The sequence below is a fragment of the Terrapene carolina genome, unplaced genomic scaffold (assembly GCF_002925995.2).
Source record: "Terrapene carolina triunguis isolate 2854851 unplaced genomic scaffold, T_m_triunguis-2.0 Scaffold211, whole genome shotgun sequence".
NCBI classification, from domain to species: Eukaryota; Metazoa; Chordata; order Testudines; family Emydidae; genus Terrapene; species Terrapene triunguis.
This window is the reverse complement of record NW_020664562.1, coordinates 1,189,924-1,209,887: the sequence shown is the minus strand read 5'-3', so window position 1 is coordinate 1,209,887 and position 19,964 is coordinate 1,189,924. Positions and strand designations below refer to the sequence as shown.

Below are 19,964 nucleotides of genomic sequence, written 5' to 3'. Positions count from 1 at the left end.
CAGATTTTTAAAGGCATTCAAGCATTGCTGCACTCAGTGTTGCAAGGTCTAACAGATTTAGGATCCTAAATGTCATTTTAAAAGGGATTTAGGCACATTGGAGCCTAAATCCCATTGACTTTGATTCTTACATGCTCTGTAAAGCCCATGGGGTGCCTAGCTGCATCTTTAGGCAGCTAAATACCTTTGTAAAACTGGCCCAAGATCAATATTTTCAGAAGTGGCCACTGGTTTGGGGCACCCAGCTTCAGAAAACGAAGGTCTGATTTGCAGACAGACATGCTAAGCACACAAGAAAAGGGTGGCTGCAAGTGCTCAGCACCTTTTAAAGCCAAGACCCAGGTGTCTCAGGTTGGAACCCAAAACCGAGACACTCAAAAGGAGAGGTCAGTTTGCAAATGTTGGCCTGAGTTAGCAGCGTGGTCCATGTGGGTTCTGCAGGAATCCAAATAAATCTGGATATTTTAGCACATCTGTTTGAAAGTATGTTTTTCAGAGGCATTCTTGCCTCAAGGTGCCATTTATGGGGCTGGTATTCCATGAGATCTGGTCTCCTTGTGGAATTTCAAGCACCGGTTAAGAGCAATGCCATGGGAAGAAGAGAACTCATGTAATTTGGTTCCTTCAGGTAGTGAAAAAACATAAACACAAGTAAAACACAGTTAAAAACGCTAGCTGCCCCTCCCATTAATGAAGGCCTTTATTGGTTGCAGGGTCACCTGTGTGTATAGACTTTTTTCTCTTTGTGTAATAATGGCAGTACCTGCTATGAGCAAGGGAAAAGAGGTGGGTCCTTAAAGAATGTATCAGTTACTCATTGTATTTCCTACCCCTGGTTTGTGTATGCGATCGGTACCTTGTTGTGTTTCCTGCCCAGAAAAGTTATTTTTTGTTGCTACTCTTGGGTGGTTTTTGGTCAGGCAATTCTCCGGACAGCTCTTTTAAGACACTACCAATAGGCTGCTAAATTCCAGGGGTTAGTGGCTAAGGAATTCAGGAACACTGCTCCAAAGAGCTGGAGAGAGAGTCTTTTACACACACCTACATGCACACACAGCAATATTCACACAAGCCCTTCCCCAGGTGTGCACGGCCATTGTATGCTCAGCACACGTGGGGGTGCAGTGCACAAAGGGACACAAACATCCTCAGACACACCGGCCAGGACCCATCCTTCCAGACCCTCACCCGCATCACAGCTGGGGTGACCAGATGTCCCAATTTTATAGGGACAGTCCCAATTTGGGGGGCTTTTTCTTATACAGGCTCCTATTACCTCCCACCCCCATCCCGATCTTTCACACTTGCCATCTGGTCACCCTAATCACAGCCTCCTCTTACCACAAAACGAAGAAACGTTTCATCATCATCAGCAAGAAAGTCGTTGTAGAAGAAGCTGAGTATCTGATAAGGCAACAAGAACATGCTTTGTAAGCAAGCGCTCGCCACTTCTGCTAGCAGAGCTCTCAGCTTTCAGTTTGCCAGGGAGTGCTTTGAAAAACCAGTGTAGTGCTGGGAATAGTGCTGGATTAATACCCTCCATGGATGCAGGAATCCATTGCAGAGCCATAAAGGACAGCCCAGGTGGCCCCAGAGCAGGTTTGCCCCACACTGCCCTGTCCATATGCCTCAATGCTGACCTGGAAGGGCCATGGCTAGGGGGAAAAGGGAATTCACTCTTGGTCCTTGGCTAAAGGGCCAGCTAAAGGGTGTTTTCAGTGATGTAGTCTGGGTAAAGCCCATTAAGTTATTTTGCATAGGCTACCCAATAGCGATGGTTATAATGGTGTTCAGTTACAGACTACATCACACTGAGAAACACCAGGCTCGATGTGAAAGGATCCCTAGCATAGTTCCCCACGCCATCCAGCCCCCTGGCTCACACATCTTTATTGGCTGGGCACACTGACTAGTGAGCTCCCCACCCACCTCTACCTGGTCCACAAAGCAAGAGCTAAGGTCTTGGAATCAGACCATGTGGAAGGTCATTTTTAACTCGAGGCAGCACTACCTCTACCAAACAGAAGGTAACATCTGCTGCATCCTTGGGGAATTCTGATTCCTGACCAGACAGTATGCAGCATGGCATGCTCTTGCACCTCCAATTTCCTTTCTCTGCCTCACCTCGGAACTGAAGCACCACCCTCATTAAGTAGGCCCTAAGCTGCTTTTTCAAAATCCACATTTGTGCTTGCAAATGGGTAGCTGCTCACCTAAGTACCCATTTTGCATGCCCCAGTTTCTGTTTGAAGGTGTAAATCAGGCACGAGAGCTGTGCATGCAAGTTTTTTGAGCAAAACATAGGTGTTAACCTTTGAAAGTTTAGCCTTTCGTGTCTGGGAATAATCCCTCCTGGAGTGTCTGGTTCAGAGGTTGACCTCCTACAATGGGACCTTAGAAATCGGAAGCTCCAGGCACTGTATTTGTATGTGTCCCGTGCAGGGCCGGCTCCAGGGTTTTGGCTGCCCCAAGCAGCCAAACAAAAAACAAAAAAACCAAAAAAAAAGCCGTGATCGCGAACTGCAGTGGCAATTCGGCGGGAGGTCCTTCGCTCCGAGCAGGAGTGAGGGACCGTCCGCTGAATTGCCGCCGAACAGCTGGACGTGCCGCCCCTCTCCGAAGTGGCCGCCCCAAGCACCTGCTTGGTAAGCTGGTGCCTGGAGCCGGCCCTGGTCCCGTGCACATTGTAAAGGGATCATCAGGCACCAAAGTACTCAGTTTTGCAATGTTACAAATGACTTCCATTCATGCACAGCAGCACCCAACACAGAGAATGTCAATCACAGTTCCCAGCATTAGCATCATGGGCAGCATTTCCTACCTTGCAAATCTCTTCCTGTGCTTTTAATATCCAAGGAATGACCTCTCCAGAAGGCAGAAGATCTTGCAGGTTCCTGAGAGTGTTCGGCTTCAGGGGAAGGTGCTGGTGGTTGCTTTCTGTTAAATAGATCTCACATATCCTTTCACCCATCAAATGGCGCAGGAGGAAGCTGCCTCCTTTGCTGGAGCTCAGCACCATGCACAGAAAATCCTCCAGATCATGCCACAGATCCAAAAGATGAGTCTCCACAGCATAGTTCTTGCTCCTCAAGAACTTCCTGAAGGGGCGGCCAGCGCAGCTGTCGGCATTAAGTGCCCAAGGAAGGAAATCCAAAGAAGAAGAGGATTTGACGATCTTTTTCAGGGCTAGCAGTGAAGGAAGCTGGGCAATGGGTGTAGAAGTACGTAGATCAGAGAGGCTTCTCCTTTTGCCAATCTCCTCCAGTTGAAGAGGCAACTGGGCGTTAGGGCTGGGTGTTTTGAAAGAAGTGGCCTTTTCCATATCTTTAACACCCCTTTCTGGATGTTGTGCCCACACAGAAGTCTTTCCCAGGGCATCCTCTTTAGGAGGTGGTTGCTTCGTGTCTGTCAGACTAGTTGCACTCCAGTCTGAGCTTGGCTGCCCCTCAGGCTGCAGCCCATGTCTCCTGTGTTTCTCTGTTTCTTTAGGTTGTCTTCCACAAGTTACGAGATCCCAGATCTGCTCCTTGGCTTTTTTACTGGAGTACGGCTCTGACGTAGCCTGGCTGTTCCTGATACTCATTGTGGGTGCTGGAGACACTGCCTTCTCCTTCGAGCCCACCTGTAATAAACGCTCTTGGTATTCCCACAGCAGAGGCTGGCAGGCCTCCTCCTTCTCCATGTTCAGCTTGCAATGAATGAAGAAGTTAGGGAGCCAATAACTTTGGATCTTAAACAGGGCTACTTTCTGCATCTCGCTTAGGAGCTCCCTCCTGGTGCTGATGTGCTGAGGGTGCCAGCCTGAGATCTTCAACAGAGACTCTGAAAAGGGCATGGAGAATTGTAAAGAGTAAGGGTTTAATCCAGAGCCCACTGCAGTCAATGACAGTCTTTCCGCTGACTCACTAGGCTTTGGATCAGACCCTGCAAGAGTAGGTTCTTGAGAAGTGAAGAGTAAATACGGCAGGGGAGAGAGGAGTCCTACAGACTGCACACTGCTCCCCATTCCATTATTTCTCATTGCAAGCGGCATGTACACAAAGCTATTGCAAGGATGAGTCTAATTTTAATGACTTTTTTAAAACTTGGATTTTTGATTGTGGTTTATCTGTTCCATGACAAAGCAACACATGCGCTGTGGCCATTTTTGTTCACATGCACAATCCCGGCATACAGCATGTCAGTCAGCAAGCAAAATAGCTCACTGCTTCCAGCCACAAGACAATGGTTTAACGCAGGGGGAAATAATAGCAATAATAATACCTTGCATTGTAGAGTGTTTTGTAATCCACAGAACACAAAGCACTTTATACAGGAAGGTAGAAGTGCATTTACTGCCCCGTTTTCCAGATAGGGTAATGCAGGCACAGGGACTAGCAGGTAAGTGACTTGGTCTAGGTCATGCAGTGATTCAGTGGCGGAGTCAGCAGCAGAATGCAAGCTGACTGCTTTTTAGCCCTTTGCTTGGTTCATCAGACTCCGGCTGCTCCACATACACCTTCATCCAGTAAGGGCCTAGTGGCAGGGTCATAACCCCACCAGGGCTTTCTGTGAGTTAACTTCTTAGATTAGCTTGACTACTGTAGCGGTTTGATGATGGGCCGCACAAGCCCTCACCCCCGCTGAGGTGGGATAACTCTCTCAAAAGGATGCCAGGAGCAGTCAGTCTCCAGTTTTTCTCACTCCTGTGTTTGCCCTCTCTGCTCCACCACTTTACTTCAGCTCTGCTCTGGAACAACTCCCCTCCCTTGGGTAAGAGAACGGATTTCGTTTCCATCTCCCGTCAGTTCTAGTCTCCACCACTGCTCCTCAAGCCTGAGCAGGTGGAGAGATGGCCCTCTCTGGGGTGAAAGAGGGATTTGGTCCATGGGGGGTGCATGAGCCCCCTGTTTGGGGAGACTAGTGCCTGGCCCTCCCCCTTCTGTCCCACCCGAGCCCCCCCACCATGGCCAGAGGAGCCCACACCCCAGCCTTCCTGAGTCCTGGCCCACCAGCCAGCCCAGGCCGCCGGCCAACCTGCCCCAGCTGCCTCAAGCCGAAGGCTGCAGACTAGGGTGACCAGACAGCAAATGTGAAAAATCGGGACGGGGGTGGGGGGCAATAGGAGCCTATAATAGACCCAAAAATCAGGACTGTCCCTATAAAATCAGGACATCTGGTCACCCTACTGCAGGCTAGCCAGCCCCAGCTGCCCTGGCCGGCCCGAGTCCTGGGCTGCTGGTCCACCTGTCCCAGCCACTCTGAGTCCCAACCCACCAGCCTGCCCATCCTAGCCCCAGTACCTGCTGGCTTTGGGGGAGAGGCTGAGCGAGGGTGGGAAAAGGAGCAGCGTGGGCAAGGTCATGGGGGAAGAGCGGGATGGGGGAGGGGCCTCAGGGTGGATCATGGGCGGGGCCACACCTGGCTGTTTGGGGATGCTTAGCCTCCCCTGGCCTATGATACCAGCCACCCATGATCTGGTCACATTGTTCATTGAGTGCTGGTCTCTCTGGAACTATGAGATCTCTAACCAAGTGATACTGATGTCCGTTCTGCAAGGTGGAACTGTATGAACTGACTCCATGTTCATCAACCCCCTAGTGGTAAATACAACCCCATGTTTCTATCCCCAGCTCCTCAAGCCAGGCTTGGGGTGCTGGACAGAACCAGATGCACTGAAGTCTTGCTGCTCCTGGAAGTTCGGATTCCCAGCCTCAGATTCTCCTTACCAATGCTCATGCTGCAGAGGGTGACTACTGTGGAGCCCTCCTGCAAATGAGTGGCCCTCAGCACTTGGAGCAGAGACAGGTAGAGATCTCGCTGGGCAACATCTGACTCATCAATCTCTAAGATCCTTTCTGCAGCAAGCCAGAACTTTGCCAGCTCTTCCCCTGTGGGTCAGACACACAGCACAATGGTTAAGGGCGGGGAAAGAATGAGAAAGTGGGGAGAGTGAGCAGGAGAGACATTCCCTGAAAGCATTGCTGATGAGACAAACAGGTGCTATTCTAAAGTAGAAGAGTTCTATACGTGGTTTAAAGTTACATATCCCAATATCCAGATGCAGGGATTGCCACTCTGCACAAGCGTATGGATACATAGGGAAGTAGGGGGCAGTATGAAGGAAGCTGTCTGTGGTCACCTGCCATTCCTTGGATAAAAGAACGAAAGCGCCACATTCCCCTGCTACCGCTAATGCACTTTTCGAGCAGCCATTGATCTGCACTCTTCCATTTCAGCATCTCTGCTGCAAGAGAAAGTGAAAGACATCACATCAGACTGTACTCGAGCATGTGCATGTGCAAACACATCCCTATGGAAATTCCAGTAGACCCTTCTAGAATCCTTCAATTGATCTCTGTTAGTTTCTGTTGGAGGACCAGCAGTGCCAGGAGACAGCAGGTCAATGGACCTTGGCTGTTCCAAAACCTAGTTGCCAGCTGGAACAAATAAGAGCCAGTTGCAAATGCTCAGCTGGAATTCCCACTGGTGATACCCAACACATGAACATATGGACATGTAAAACCACACACATGCCCTCCAGACCCTGACATCCACTTCCCTGAGTTAGCCCCTCCCCCTTCCCATTCCCATTTTTTATCTCAACTGGGGCTTCCCCTCAAATCTTCCTGGTGTCTAACATTAAACCTAGGTTGCAAGAAGAAGCCTGAGATGCAGAGGAAAGATCAAACTGGTGTGAACTTTGCTCCTGTTGACTTTATAATACAAGATGAACATGGCTCAGCTATCTTTGCAGCTCTTCTGATAATGACATTATGACTCTGAGCTTTTGTTGAACTGCGTGGACCAAATTAATCCAGGGTGTAACCCAAGTTTATCCAGGATGTCTGGACCTTGCACTGCTATAGCCACCCAGGGGTTAATAGGCAGAGCAGCTACTTCCCCACCTGCAGGGAATTATGTGACTAGCAACAGTTGGGATAAAAGGCTGGAGCTCAGACAGAGAGTGATTGCTGCCCGGGAACCTGGGGAGGACTGCACCAGCTGCAGACTGGGAGGAAGCTGTGCAAGGAGCCAGAGCCGCCAAGGACAAAATGCTGGAACAAGGTCCTCTTTGAGAGGGGCCTGGAGGTCAATGAAGGTAGGAAGTGGCCCAGGGAAGCACATCTTACCTGTTTAGTACAGAGTCCCTGGGTTGGAACCCAGAGGAGAGGGAGGCCCTGGGTTCCCCTCCCTGCCTCCAAGGAAGGGGATGTGAAAGCCCGCCTGATGCAAAGGAACAAGAACTAGTGATCCCAATATGGGGCTGAAGATGTGGCATAAGGTCATTGTACTGTTTGTTTGTTAGGCTCTCTATTACCCCAGAAGGGGTGGGATGACAAACCATGTGGTTGGAGGGCTGAGTTATAAGAATGGGCAAACCACTACAGGCTCAGAGTGGCCACCAACAAGGGCCACCAGAGTCCAAGAGGCTGCTACACTATGCCCAGTCACTGGCTGGTGGGTGACCTTTCTACACCCAATGACTGCATTAAATATTGGCTTCCCTGGAGTTACACCAGATGAATCTGGCCCTCTGTGTTTGTGCCCCATGATACACCAAGAGCATCCTGTCTGCCTTGCTCCCATTTGTCTTCACTTTCAACAACTTTGCATTTCCCTGGTAAACGGGCTGTTGTCCTCATGTTTTGGGGTAAACACTATGGCCCAGATTCAGACCTGCTGCAACTATGACACAGACTGGCTGAGTCACAGGCCAGGACACTATTTTATAAGCACAGGACACAGCAGACAAGCAAATAGCCCTGATTTAGGCTTATTGGTGGGTTATCTCGTGACCCACCAAACCTACTATACATCACTGGGACCGTGGGACTCCCAATGGGATATACCATTGGTTTCTATCTAGGATCTTTCACAGGATATCATTTTTAAATGGTTGCTGCTCCTTCAGATGAGGAAAAAACCAGGTCATCTCAGGACATTTATAAGACACGATTATTTCAACATCTCAGGCATTATGGGACAGTCCACCTCTGGGTGCAATTCCCATCAAGATTTTAGGGAGAAATTGACTGGCTGGTGACTTTAATGGGAGTGTGCAAGTTAAACTTGGGTACAAGTGGTAAATGGTTTTAAATGCAAAAAAAGGTGTAAGTGGTGAAGTAGAGCAACTTGCAGCAATATAACGCTCAGTCGTGGGCGTGCAAAAGGAATGTAACTTATGGAAAGGGAGAAAGGTGGACAGGAGCAGAAAAACCAACTACAGCAAGTTCCTTCACTTTGGTCTGCGCTTTTCTGATATTTGCTTTTTCTACTCCAAGTTTCAGGGTATAATTTGCTGCACCCCTTCTGCATGCTCATAGTGTCCGAGTCCCCTTCATGTAACCACAGTTACAGCACAGTGTGACCTCGCATGCATTGTAGGTGTGGGGCCACGCTGGTGGAGGTGGAGTACCTGCACATAAAAAATCAGGATTGCACCACTGCTCGTGCCCATAGTAGCTGAGTGACTCCTAGAGGAACTATCAGCAAATTCTCTCTCTCTCTCCAATATCTGCCTATAGAGGGGAGCTTGAAAAGTTAAAGGAATATGATCTTTTTATGTGTGAACTGAGCACATTTGACCTGGAATCACTGAGGCAGAATAGAGTCCTCAGGTGCTAAGGCCAGAAGGGACCAGTCTGACTTCCTGCATAACACAGGCCATAGAATTTCACCCAGTGATTCCTGCATCCCACCCGCCACGTCTGGTTGAGCCAGAGACTCTTTTAGAAAGCCATCCAGTCTTGATTAAAGATCCCAAGACTGAGAAGTCACTGGGGTTCCATTGTAAGTTGCTACAATAAACAATGCCCCTTTTGAGCCCTTTCCCACAGTTTACAAGTATTTCCCCCCTACACAAATGAAACCATTTACAAAATATGCAACCACTTTATAAGCACGATGACCTAGTCCAGAATGCGTCTCCCACTCTTCAAACCTCAGTCAGCACACACCAGAGGTGAGCGCCTTAACTGAACAGAGCCAGGGTACAGCACTGCTGATGTGCTAATCCTGCCCTACATTAGAATGTTTGTGCTTAAGGTCACCTTTGCTTACCTGCCTCCTCGGATCTAATGAAACTGAGAAGCTCCTGACAGAGAATGTAATGAAAACACAAGTTGGTTTTACAGAAGTGCGGCAGCCGGTACTTTTCCATCCAGGTCAATAAGCCTTTGTACTTTGGCACCTGTATCCCCCCCCCCAAAGATTGATTAGACTGTGAGGAATGATCTATCCCTGGTGTAGCTCCATTGACTGCATTAAATGAGAACCCATTAGGGCAAGGGGCCTGTAAGACTCCCAGGGCTCAAAGCCTGCTAGGACTTGTTTCTCATGACCTTTTCAGGGTAATGAACACTTCGGGGGACTTAAATCCCATTGATCCCAAAGGGGTTACACCTAGGGGGACAAGGATTTGCTTCCTGTCAGTGAAGCCAATGGAAGGAAGAGGTGGTGATGATGCAGCTGGAGCATTGGGGAAGCAGGCTCCCCAGTAAGAACAGCAGAGATCAATAGTGTCAAAGCACAGGTGAATCCCGCTTCTAGCAGTGGAGAGGAGAGACCCTGCAGGAGGTGGCTTAGGGTGAAGGCTCCTGGTTTTGAAAAGACAGCCCTATCCTGTTTAAGGATGGAATGTTCTGCTCCACACTGTTCTATCCAATTCAACAAAACTTCTGCACATGGGGCCTGATCCTCACACCCCCCCTCCCCCCGCGAAGTCAATGGGAGTCTTTCCATTGACTTCAATGGAATTTGGATCAAGCCCCATAGAACTTCCCCAGGATCAGGGTCTTGATCACTTGTGCTCCTGATCGTACCCAGGGTTCATAAAGAACATGATTCCCCATGTTAAAATAAATCAATTAACGGAATAAACATAAGGAGGGGACAAGAGGGAAGGAGAGTCACCCTTGGGAATCTTAAACCCTACTTGTTCTGTCAACCCCTGTTGTTGTCCCTTCCTCCCTCCCTTCCTTCCTCCCCACCCACCCCTCTCCCTTTCAGTGGAGAAGGTGTCAGCCCTCCACTGCATGCTAAGAATGTTACTGCCTCACCAGGTAGCACGGTAACTCTGGCCACAGGAACCACTGGCAAATGTTGGCCATGTAAATGGGTGTCTGGCCAAAGACCTGTGTAGAAAGAACAGGAGAGAAGTGAGAGAGATTGGGGTGTGGGGGAAGGGCTGATTAGTGGAGACAATAATTCCTCCTGGAAAACCCATCTTTCCCATAGACAATCATCACCACTTATTCTTCCAAGTCATGCAGAGTTCTTCCAACCTTTCTTGGTAAGCAGAGACACTCCTCAGATACAATTATTAATAATAAATGAACCAACTGTTTAAAACTGAAGTGACGCTACCCCCCCTATAGTCACGGTTCTCAGTCTGTGGTCTGTGATGTGTTTGTATTACAGTGGGGCCTAGGTACCCTAGTGTAATAGTGTTGTATGTACAGTGAGTAAAGGGAAGCCTTTCCCCACAGGGCTTATAGTCTAAACAGACAAACAATGGGAGAAAGGAATGATTGGTCCGGAGTCCTGAGCAGGGGCGTGGCCTCAACCGGAAGAGGCGGGGCCTTTAAATCTTGATTTAAAGGCCCCGCTCTGGCTGCGGCTGGGAGCCCCAGGACCTTTAAATTACCCCCAGAGCTACCAGCTGCAGAGGCGGCTGGGAGCCCCTGGGCTAAGGGGCAATTTAAAGGGCCCGGGGCTCTGGCTACTGCTACCGCGGCAGCGCTCCGGGCCCTTTAAATCGCCGACGGAGCCCTGCCACCGCTACCCCAGGGCTCTGGCAGCCGGGCTCAGGCGCTGCTTTAAAGGGCTGGGGCTCCCCGCAGTGGCAGGAGCCCTGGCCCCTTTAAATCGCCGACTGAGCCCGGCTGGCGGAGGCCCGGGGCTCGCCAGGCGATTTAAAGGGCCTGGGGCTCCAGCCGCTGCAGGGAGTCCCGGGTCCTTTAAAGCGCCAGCCTGGGGAAGCCGGTCTGGTCTGGCACGGCATACTGGCTCTTGCTGGTATGCCGTACTGGACCATACCGGCTTACTTTCACCTCTGGATCGCTCCCACTTTACAGATTAAGTGATTTACTGGTACTTAAGGTCACCCAGGGAGTGTGTGGCAGAGCTGGGACTTGAACCCAGCCTTTCTGAGGCTTAACTCACAAGCTCATTCCTTCTCTTCCATGAGCTCTGTCCTACTAGGCCCAAAAGTAGCCATTTTAGGAACAAGCTCTGGAGAAGTTGGGAAGGCAGAAGGGATTCAAGCAGTCAAAACCTCTGTTTTACATCTCAAAAGACATCACCTCCAGCAGTTCAGCACCAGTCCAAGCCTGAACATCTACACTGCTATTTTTTAGCCGCACAGGACTCAGCCAGTTGACCCGGGCTCTGAAGCTCAGTACCAGGGGGTCTTTTATTGCAGTTGGACATACTCAGGGAAACCAATGGTGCTGAAAGTAGTGGGATTGAGTCTATATTTTTCACTCCTCTCTGATCAGTATTGAATCATTGTCCCAACAGGCTGTGATGCTGGCAGGCCAGCTCTTGCCAAGGCTGCAGGTTTTAACTAAGAACCGACAGACTCATAGCTGGAGACCAGACCAATTCATTTATGTGTTAGTGTTGTTCAAAATAGGTATTAGTCTTATAAGTATGTATGTAGTGTTTAGACTCTACAGGATGTTTGTAAGTTGCTGCATGCATTAATCTCATTTGTAATGTCTGTATTCTATGCTATAAGGAAATAGGTAAGCTTTGCTTTATGGCTTTGAAAATGTTTGCTCTAAACTTGTGAACTCATATGAAAAGAGTGTTTCTCCCTCACCCTCCACCGCTTGTCCAGAAGGACTATCAAAATCAGATGGGCCATCAAGGAATATCACAATACAAAGGATTGGTGAATGGCCCTATTGCACCTGGGAAATGCTACGTGCAAGGCCCGTCCTAGGGACTTGGAGGCTGAATGAAGGAAATAAAAAACAAAGACACAGGAAAACTTATCATTTCTTTGCTATTTGAACTCTCACTGGGCCAGAGACTCCAAACTGAGGCAGAGATCCCTAGGGGTGACTCCCTGGGTCCACCCTGGAAGACGTCTTGAATTAACAAACTACCACATCTCTGTCAACTTTAGGATTTAGATTGCAACTCATTAGTGCGTATATGTTTGCTTGCTTTAACCCTTAAATAACTTTCTTGTTTTGTTTTTCCTTGTTAATCAACCTTGAAGTTAGTTTATTACAAGATTGACTACAGGCATTGTCTTTGGCGTGAGATCTAAGACACAGATTGATCTGGGGTAGGTGACTGGTCTCTTGGGACTGGGAGCAACCTGAATATTTTGTGATTTTTGTGACTATTTATTATTAAGTCCAGCTTGTCTGAGTGGCAAGATAGACTGGAGAGTCTAAGGGGACTGTCTGTGACTCCATGGTAAGACTAGTATAGTGATCCAGGAGTTCACATTTGTTACCGGCTTGGTGAAATCTACTTGTAGAACACACCACCGGTTTTGGGGCATCTGCCCTGTTTTTGACAGTCTGCCCTGAGGTCGGCAGTCCCTGTTGTGAGCCACTCCATACAGCGCGACACAGGCACTACGTGCAAAAATAAGGTGTTATTCCCTCTGTGCTGCCCAAAGTCCTGCTTGGATAACTACATTCAGCCCATCTAACGCCCCCACCCCCCCAGACTTAGCTTGCAACAGCTGACAAAATTACATCCAAAGATGCATGCCCATGGAGCAGGTGTAGGGATAGCTACCAGAGAAGTGCTGGCCTGAAATTCACAGGGTTCCCTAAGACCTGCAAACTCACAGGGGGTGTGGGTGGGGGGGTAGAATCCAGAAAGAGAGTGAGCTAAACTGTAAGATGGAAACTTACGGGGAGATTCAGGAATGTGTTGAAAAAATCTACAAAGACTTCATCTTCCAGCAGAACCACCAGCTCCGTGGAGGCTATTGTTGCTAGGGTGGGAGAAGAAAAACAATTACCCAGCTTTTGTTACAGAGAGGGAGCGAAACTGAACCAAAAAATGAATTTTAAAATGCTAGGGTAGCCCACTGGGAGTGCTATAGGGCCCCCTCTGTGCTAATTACAAGAGATATGGATGTGTTACAGCCATAATTTGCAAGCTGACACTCAAGCTGCAGCTCACACCTTTAGCTCTGGAAGTTCCTAGTTCAATCCCTGGTTCAATACTAGGAAAGACAATTGTTTAAAACAGTTCTTAAATAATTCCTTCTAAAACCAGTTTAAGGAACACAAAAGGAGGAGAACGTTTAATAGATTGGGTTCCTGTAACACTGAAAACTCTGAGAACACTTCCACAGAGAGGCTTGGGAAGGGTAAACAAGTTCTCTCTCAGTACACTGTGGAACAATTCCTACAGCAGCTCAAGTTAGTGAGGTGCTTAGAATCCTGGGATATGCCCCAAAATTATCATCGTGCCTGACCTGGGTTACTGCAATGCCAATGTGGACACAGCTGTGACTCAAAGCACCCCCATGTTCACACACTACTGCAAAGATGTTTGTACAAAATATGCCTTTTAAGGTGGTATTTGAAAACTAATAGCAGGTCTATAGAGATGTATAAAATCATGAATGGTATGGAGAAAGTGAATAAGGAAGTGTTATTTACCCCGTCACATAATACCAGAACCAGAGGTCACGCAATGAAATTAATACACAATAAGCTTAAACAAACAAGGAAGTACTTCTTCACACAATGCATATTTAACCTGCGAAGCTTGTTGCCCAGGGATGATGTGAAGGCTAAAAGTATAAAAATTCATGGAGGGTAGGTCTATCAGTGATTATTGGCCAAGATGGTCAGGAATGTAACCCCATATTCTTGGTGTCCCTAAACCTCTGACTGCCAGAAGCTGGGACTGGATGACAGGGGATGATCACTCAATGAATTGCCCTGGTCGGTTCATTCCCTCTGAAGCATCTGGCATCAGCTACTGTTGGAAGACAAGATACTAAGCTAGATGGGCCATTGGTCTGACCCAGTATGGCCAGTCTTATGTTCTAGCACAATGGTCATTAATATCAATGTAAAATGCATGTATTAATCTAATATGTGAAGTTATGAGTTCCCGCTGTATAATGTTACTAGAAGATGTGTAAGAAGACAGCCTAGATAAGCAAGTCCGTCCTAGACAAAGAAATGAGGGTTTACCTCATTTAGTCATTAACAAAGCTATAAAGCAAACCAGCTTGGGTTGTCTTGAGCCTGAACCCGAGACACACAGAATTAACATGGCTCCTACACACCAGAGAGACCAAATTCCCAGGAGGCCTTTCTAACCTTGAGAACAAAAACAATTCTTTGGGAATATAAGGAACAGAGAGAGACTCCATCTTAGCTTTCACCTAAGACAAGAGAAACCAGTACCTCGTACTTCTGTGGAAGGGTCCTGACTGAGAGACAGTCAGCCATGCTGGACCAAGAGCAATAGGTGAGCAAAACCATCTTAAACAAAGCCTGTGCCTTGCGAGGTTGATTTTTAGACTTCTAGATGCACGTTTTCACTTTTGTTTGCTTGTAACCATCTCTACCTTTATTTCTTTTGCTTGGCTTCACTTAACCTATGTCCTGTTTGTGACGGGTTTACCAACCCCGCACTGGGCCAATGGAGTGGGACCAATCACTGTGGGCCCAGGAGGCCACGCCTCCTCACCTCTGCTACACATGCTCCAGGTGGAAGGGACAGATAAAAGGAGACAGCCCAGCTCAGTCTGGGCTGGCTGAGGAGGAGGAAGGACGTGTGTTGCAAGCGCCTGCAGAGACACCTGAGACTCCACGAGGCAAAAACCGTGGACCCAGACTACGCTGTGAACAACCAGACAACCACAGAAATTTATGGGGACACCGAGCCACTGCCGGCCAGGGAGAAGCCTGGGCTGCACCTTGCGGTAGGAAGTGACCCGGGGAATGTAGTAGAAGCCGATGCTTAAACCCTTAACAGGGAATTTCCCAGCTTCATAGGGCCCTTGGTTGGAACCCAGTGGAGCAGGATGGGCCTGGGTTCTCCTACCCCTCCCCACTTTCCACTAGATGTGGCTACTGCTTGTTTGCTCTGCCCCACCCAGGGGCTACAAACTGACTGTTTGTTCTGCCCTGCCCAGAGCGTCAGAACCCCCAATTGCTATTGCCTGCCCCAACAGGAGGCTCAGGGGCCATACACTGTTTGTTTGCCCTGCCCTACCCCGCCCTGCCCAGTGGCTGCAGACTGCTTGTTCTGCCCTGCCCAGGGGCTGCAGGTTGATTGTTTGCTTGACCCCGCCAGGGATCCTGAGTCCGCCTTGTTGCAATCATCTGATCCCACAGGGAGTCCTGATGACTGTGTGATGGGGTGTACCAACCCGGCACTGGGCCAACAGGGGCGGCCCCACTTGACACGCAGGGTCCCCCCATCATGTTGCTAATAAAGTTGTTTATTTTAATCTAAATCAGCCCAGTGCTGTGTTGAATTTAAGTGACTATTAACTGCAATTAACATGGTAAACTGCTGGGTATTGTCTCTCTGAAGGAGCAAATGAACTTTATTATTTCTCTGAATGGTCCAGGAGAGGGCTTGACCTTTCAGGGCAGATGGTTTTGTACAAATTCAGGACTGGAAGTGCATTGGGGTCATTTTGCCAGGAGTAACCAAACCTGGGTGGGGCTGTTGTGTTGTAGGCAGGCTGTTGCGGTCAGAAGCACTGACCCAGGGCTGCACCGCACACAGACACTTAGGATATTACATTCTTGTTTGGTGGCTGTTGGTGTCCAGGCTGTGAACCACAGCAGCAGAGAGTTTAAGCTATCCAGGGCTACAGGGCAGGCAGTGACATAACCCCTTACTGGTCTGGTTTGCACCCCAAAACATGACATGGCTACATGAGTATGAGTCAAGTGTGGCTCCATAGCGTCGACACTTGTGGGTGGGCGTGGCTAACCGGGGTGCCCATTCCTGGGTGTCCAGACCTGAGTAAACTCTGCAGTGAAGACATATCCTGAAGGAGGTTTTATGTAGCCAGAGTTTGTCCCAGTGTGGGATCCCAGGTTCTGAAAGGTCAAAGGGCAACTCTCTAAACAATTAAAGTGTCTAGCTCATGCACGAATAGCATTAGTACTCTGAAATCAATGAGTCAGTGCAGTACAAAATAAAGAGACACTGTGGCTGACTGCAGGAGAGGACCAATCCCAAAATAGATTTTAAGACTAAAACATCATGTGCCAGAGCTCCGGCTGGTGTGGATCGGAATCGCTCCTTTGACCCCCCCCGAAGCTACCCCAGCTTACACCAGCTGAAGAACTGGCTCTGTATATTGGTATCCTTTAACTGCCTTTCTGCAGAGCATGCTAATAAATTCCCAGAAACCAACACAGGTCAATGGACAAGAGAGACAAAGTGACTCAGGTTATAGTGACAGTGAGTAACTTCAGAAGCTCCATCCATCCAAGGATCGAAAGGTAGTATATGAACATTATTAATGAACAGAGTCTCCCAATATCCCTGTGAGGTATTATTATCCCTGTTTCACAGATATGGAAGTGAGGGATAGAGGCAAGATGGGCACCTAGAAAATGTGCACTCCAAATTAATGGATACTTCTGAAAGCTTACCCTTAAGTGACCAAGATTACACAAGAAATCTGTGACAGAGGCAGGAATGGAACTTAGATTTCCTGAGTCTCTGGCCTGTACTCCCCCCAAACCAAACGTGGGCAAACTACGGGCCACATCCAGCCCGTGGGACCGTCCTGCCCGGCCCCCGAGCTCCCAACTGGAGAGCCTAGTCCCCAGCCCCTCCCCCGCTGTCCCCCCTCCCATGCCGCCCCATGGGCTGCACTCTGGCCCGCCGCTCCTGCTGGGCAGCGTGGGGAGCGCAGCTGGCTCTGGCCGGGTATCACAGCTGTGAGCTCCTGCTGCTGGTAAGGGGACAGGGAGCAGGGGGATTGGGTAAGGGAGCGAAGGGTTGTGGGGGGCAGTCAGGGAGGAGGGGGTGGTTGGATGGGGTGGAGGTTCTGGGGGGGCGGTCGGGGATGGGCAACAGGGAGGGTTGGGAGTGGGAGTCCCGGGGGGCCTGTCAGGGGGCGGGGATGTGAATAAGGGTTGGAAGGGCAGTCAGGGGACAGGGAGCAGGGGGTGTTGGATAAGGGGGTGGGATCCTGGGGGGCAGGAGGTCCCAGGAGGGGGTGGTCAGGGATGAGGAGCAGAGGGAGGTTGGATAGGGGGTGGGAGTCCTGGGGGTCAGGGCATGGAGGTGTGGATAGGGGTCAGGGAAGTAAGGAGACAAGGAGCAGGGGGGATTGGATGTGTTGGGGGTTCTGAGGGGGGCAGTCAGGGGGTAGGAAGTGGGACGGGGTGGATAGGGGGCATGGGCCAGGCTGTTTGGGGAGGCACAGCCTTCCCTACTTGGCCCTCCATACAGTTGCACAACCCTGATGTGGCCCTCGGGCCAAAAAGTTTGCCCACCCTGCCTTAAACCCTCTTTCCCTCATGAATTGCTTGCTAAGGCCTCCAGCAAGGGTGTACTGCAGGTAACTCACCAGTCTTGTTCATGTTTTCCCCTGTCCTTGAGATCTTTGCTGTCACTGCCAAGCCAGACCATTCTAAAGGGAGTTGTTCCTTTATGATGCGTTAAGTATTGCTGCTGTGCAGAGTTCCACACTCCACATGGTACCAGCTGGTGAAAGTGCAATGCTACTCTGAAAATGGCACTGTAGAAGTCTATGTGTATCATCTGCTCATTGATTCCCGGATCAAATCTGCCAATCATTTCTTTTCTAACTGAAAACCTTACAAATATACATTGGGAAGCTCAGAGTCAACCTGGGGACTTTCCGTCTCAAGCATCATCCCCTGTAAGAAAGATTCTGTAGGCCCAACATACGCCCGTAGTGACCTCTGTAACCCTTTTATCTTCAGATTAGGCCATCACCTGTCCTCTGGCTTCTTAAATGGTGTAAAGAGCTTCCAGTCCTGTCCCGTAGCAAAATCAGCTTCAAACAAAACACATTTGCTGTGGAAGCCACAGAGGGAATACTGGATCCTACAATACAGCCAGTCACTTCTCTTGATTATGGTCACAATCCTGCAATGAGCTCTGTCCCCACTTCAGGAGCCCACAGTGCAGGAGCCCCGTTGAAGTCAGAATCAGCACAGAATCACCTTCTACCCATATGCACCAGGGAAAAGAAGAGCTTGTAGGTAGTGTGACGGGTTTGATCACAGAAACCCCTAGGGATTGTCACCTGATGTGCTGAGACTACCTCTGAGCCCGTTTTCCCTGCCAGATTGGCCTCCAGAACCCTGCCTTGTTGAGCCAGACAAGCCAGTCTGCTCCAGCACAGACCCAGGGTCTGAACCACACGCCCCAAAGCTGCAGACTTAACTGAAAACAGCTTAAGAAGTGCTCCTGTCTCCAGCACCCAGACATCCTGCTCCCAATGGGATCCAAACCCCAAATGAATCTGATTTACTCTGTAGAAAGCTTATACAGGGTAAACTCATAAATTGTCTGCCCTCTATAACACTGATAGAGAGATATGCACAGCTGTTTGCTCCCCCAGGCATTAATTACTTCCTCTGGGTTAATTAATAAGCAAAAGTGATTTTATTAAGCATAAAAAGTAGGATTTAAGTGGTTCCAAGTAATAACAGTCAGAACAAAGTAAGTTACCAAGCAAAATAAAACAAAACATGCAATTCTAACCCTAATACATTAAGAAACTGATTACAGATAAAATCTCACCCTCACCTCCAATAAGCTTCTTTCACAGACTGGACTCCTGCCTAGTGTGAACCCAATCCTTTCCCCTGGTACAGTTCTTGTTAGCTCCAGTTCAGGTGGTAATTAGGGGATTTTTCATGACTGGAACCTCCTTTGTTTTGTTCCACCCCTGTATATCGCTTTGGCACAAGGTGGGAATCTTTTGTCTGTCTGGGTCCCCAACCCTCCTTCTAAATGGAAAAGCACCAGGTTTAAGATGGATTCCAGTACCAGGTGACATGGTCACATGTCCTGTGAGACCCCAGCCTCCATTCTTTCTGGCCTGACTCATAGAAAGGCTTGCAAGTAAACAGAGCCATTTACAACCAATTGTCCTAGTTGATGGGAGCCATCAAGATTCCAAATCACAATTAATGGCCCACACTTTGCATAATTACAATAGGACCTCAGAGTTATATTTCATATTTCTAGTTTCAGATACAAGAATGATACATTTATATAAATAGGATGACCACACTCAGTAGATTATAAGCTCTGTAATGATACCTTACAAGAGACCTTTTGCATGAAGCATATTCCAGTTACATTATATTCACACTCATTAGCATATTTTCATAAAATCATATGGAGCGCAACATCACAGGCAGCAGCATCAGTTCACCACCCTGGCTTCTGAATCTCAGCTACTGCTCTATTCTTTAGGTAGCTCGGCTTGCCAGCTTACACTTCAGGCTTCGCCCACTCTAGGACTGCAAGCTGGACTCCAGCTCAGGCTCCAAGACCCCTTGCTGCCCATGCAATGCAGGGAATTTGCACTGTAATCCAATTAGCTCCCCTTTGTGGGGAAAGCTGGAAAGGCAGCTGAAGGCAGGTCCCAGAATGGCAGGGAGACAAAAAATGATATGTGAAGTGCCAGGCAGCTGCAGAATGGTGAATTCCACTGCAGAAATGCAGATTCCTGTGGCATCTTGGACAAATGCCTTATGCCATGGCCATCTAATTGTGGAATCCACAGGGGCCTGTCTGAGATGAGTGGAGCAGATCACACCTCTCAGAACTATTGTTTCAGGCTGCCTGCAAACTCAGAAAGGTGCTGCTACGTCACTTTACATTAAGGGCATGTCTACATGTACAGCGCTGCAGTGGCACAGCTCTACCGATGCAGCTGGAGCATGTCTGGTGAAGTTGCTCTATACGGACAGGAGAGAGTTCTCCCGTCGGCATAATAAAACCATCTCCGCGAATGGCAGATGCTA

At 48.9% G+C, this 19,964-nt stretch overlaps 1 protein-coding gene across 1 annotated transcript in view; it reads right to left on the bottom strand.

Annotated features, from left to right (window-relative positions):
• Positions 1-17,586, bottom strand: part of LOC113407337 (regulator of G-protein signaling protein-like) — a 37,460-nt gene extending 19,874 nt beyond the window's left edge. Inside the window, 9 exon segments of the mRNA XM_026655740.1 lie at positions 1,342-1,404; positions 2,822-3,822; positions 5,709-5,871; positions 6,020-6,067; positions 6,069-6,226; positions 9,043-9,172; positions 10,041-10,115; positions 12,864-12,963; positions 17,540-17,586. Of these exon segments, the coding sequence (XP_026511525.1) occupies positions 1,342-1,404; positions 2,822-3,822; positions 5,709-5,871; positions 6,020-6,067; positions 6,069-6,226; positions 9,043-9,172; positions 10,041-10,115; positions 12,864-12,963; positions 17,540-17,586 (1,785 nt within the window).
• Between the last annotated feature and the right edge of the window lie 2,378 nt (positions 17,587-19,964).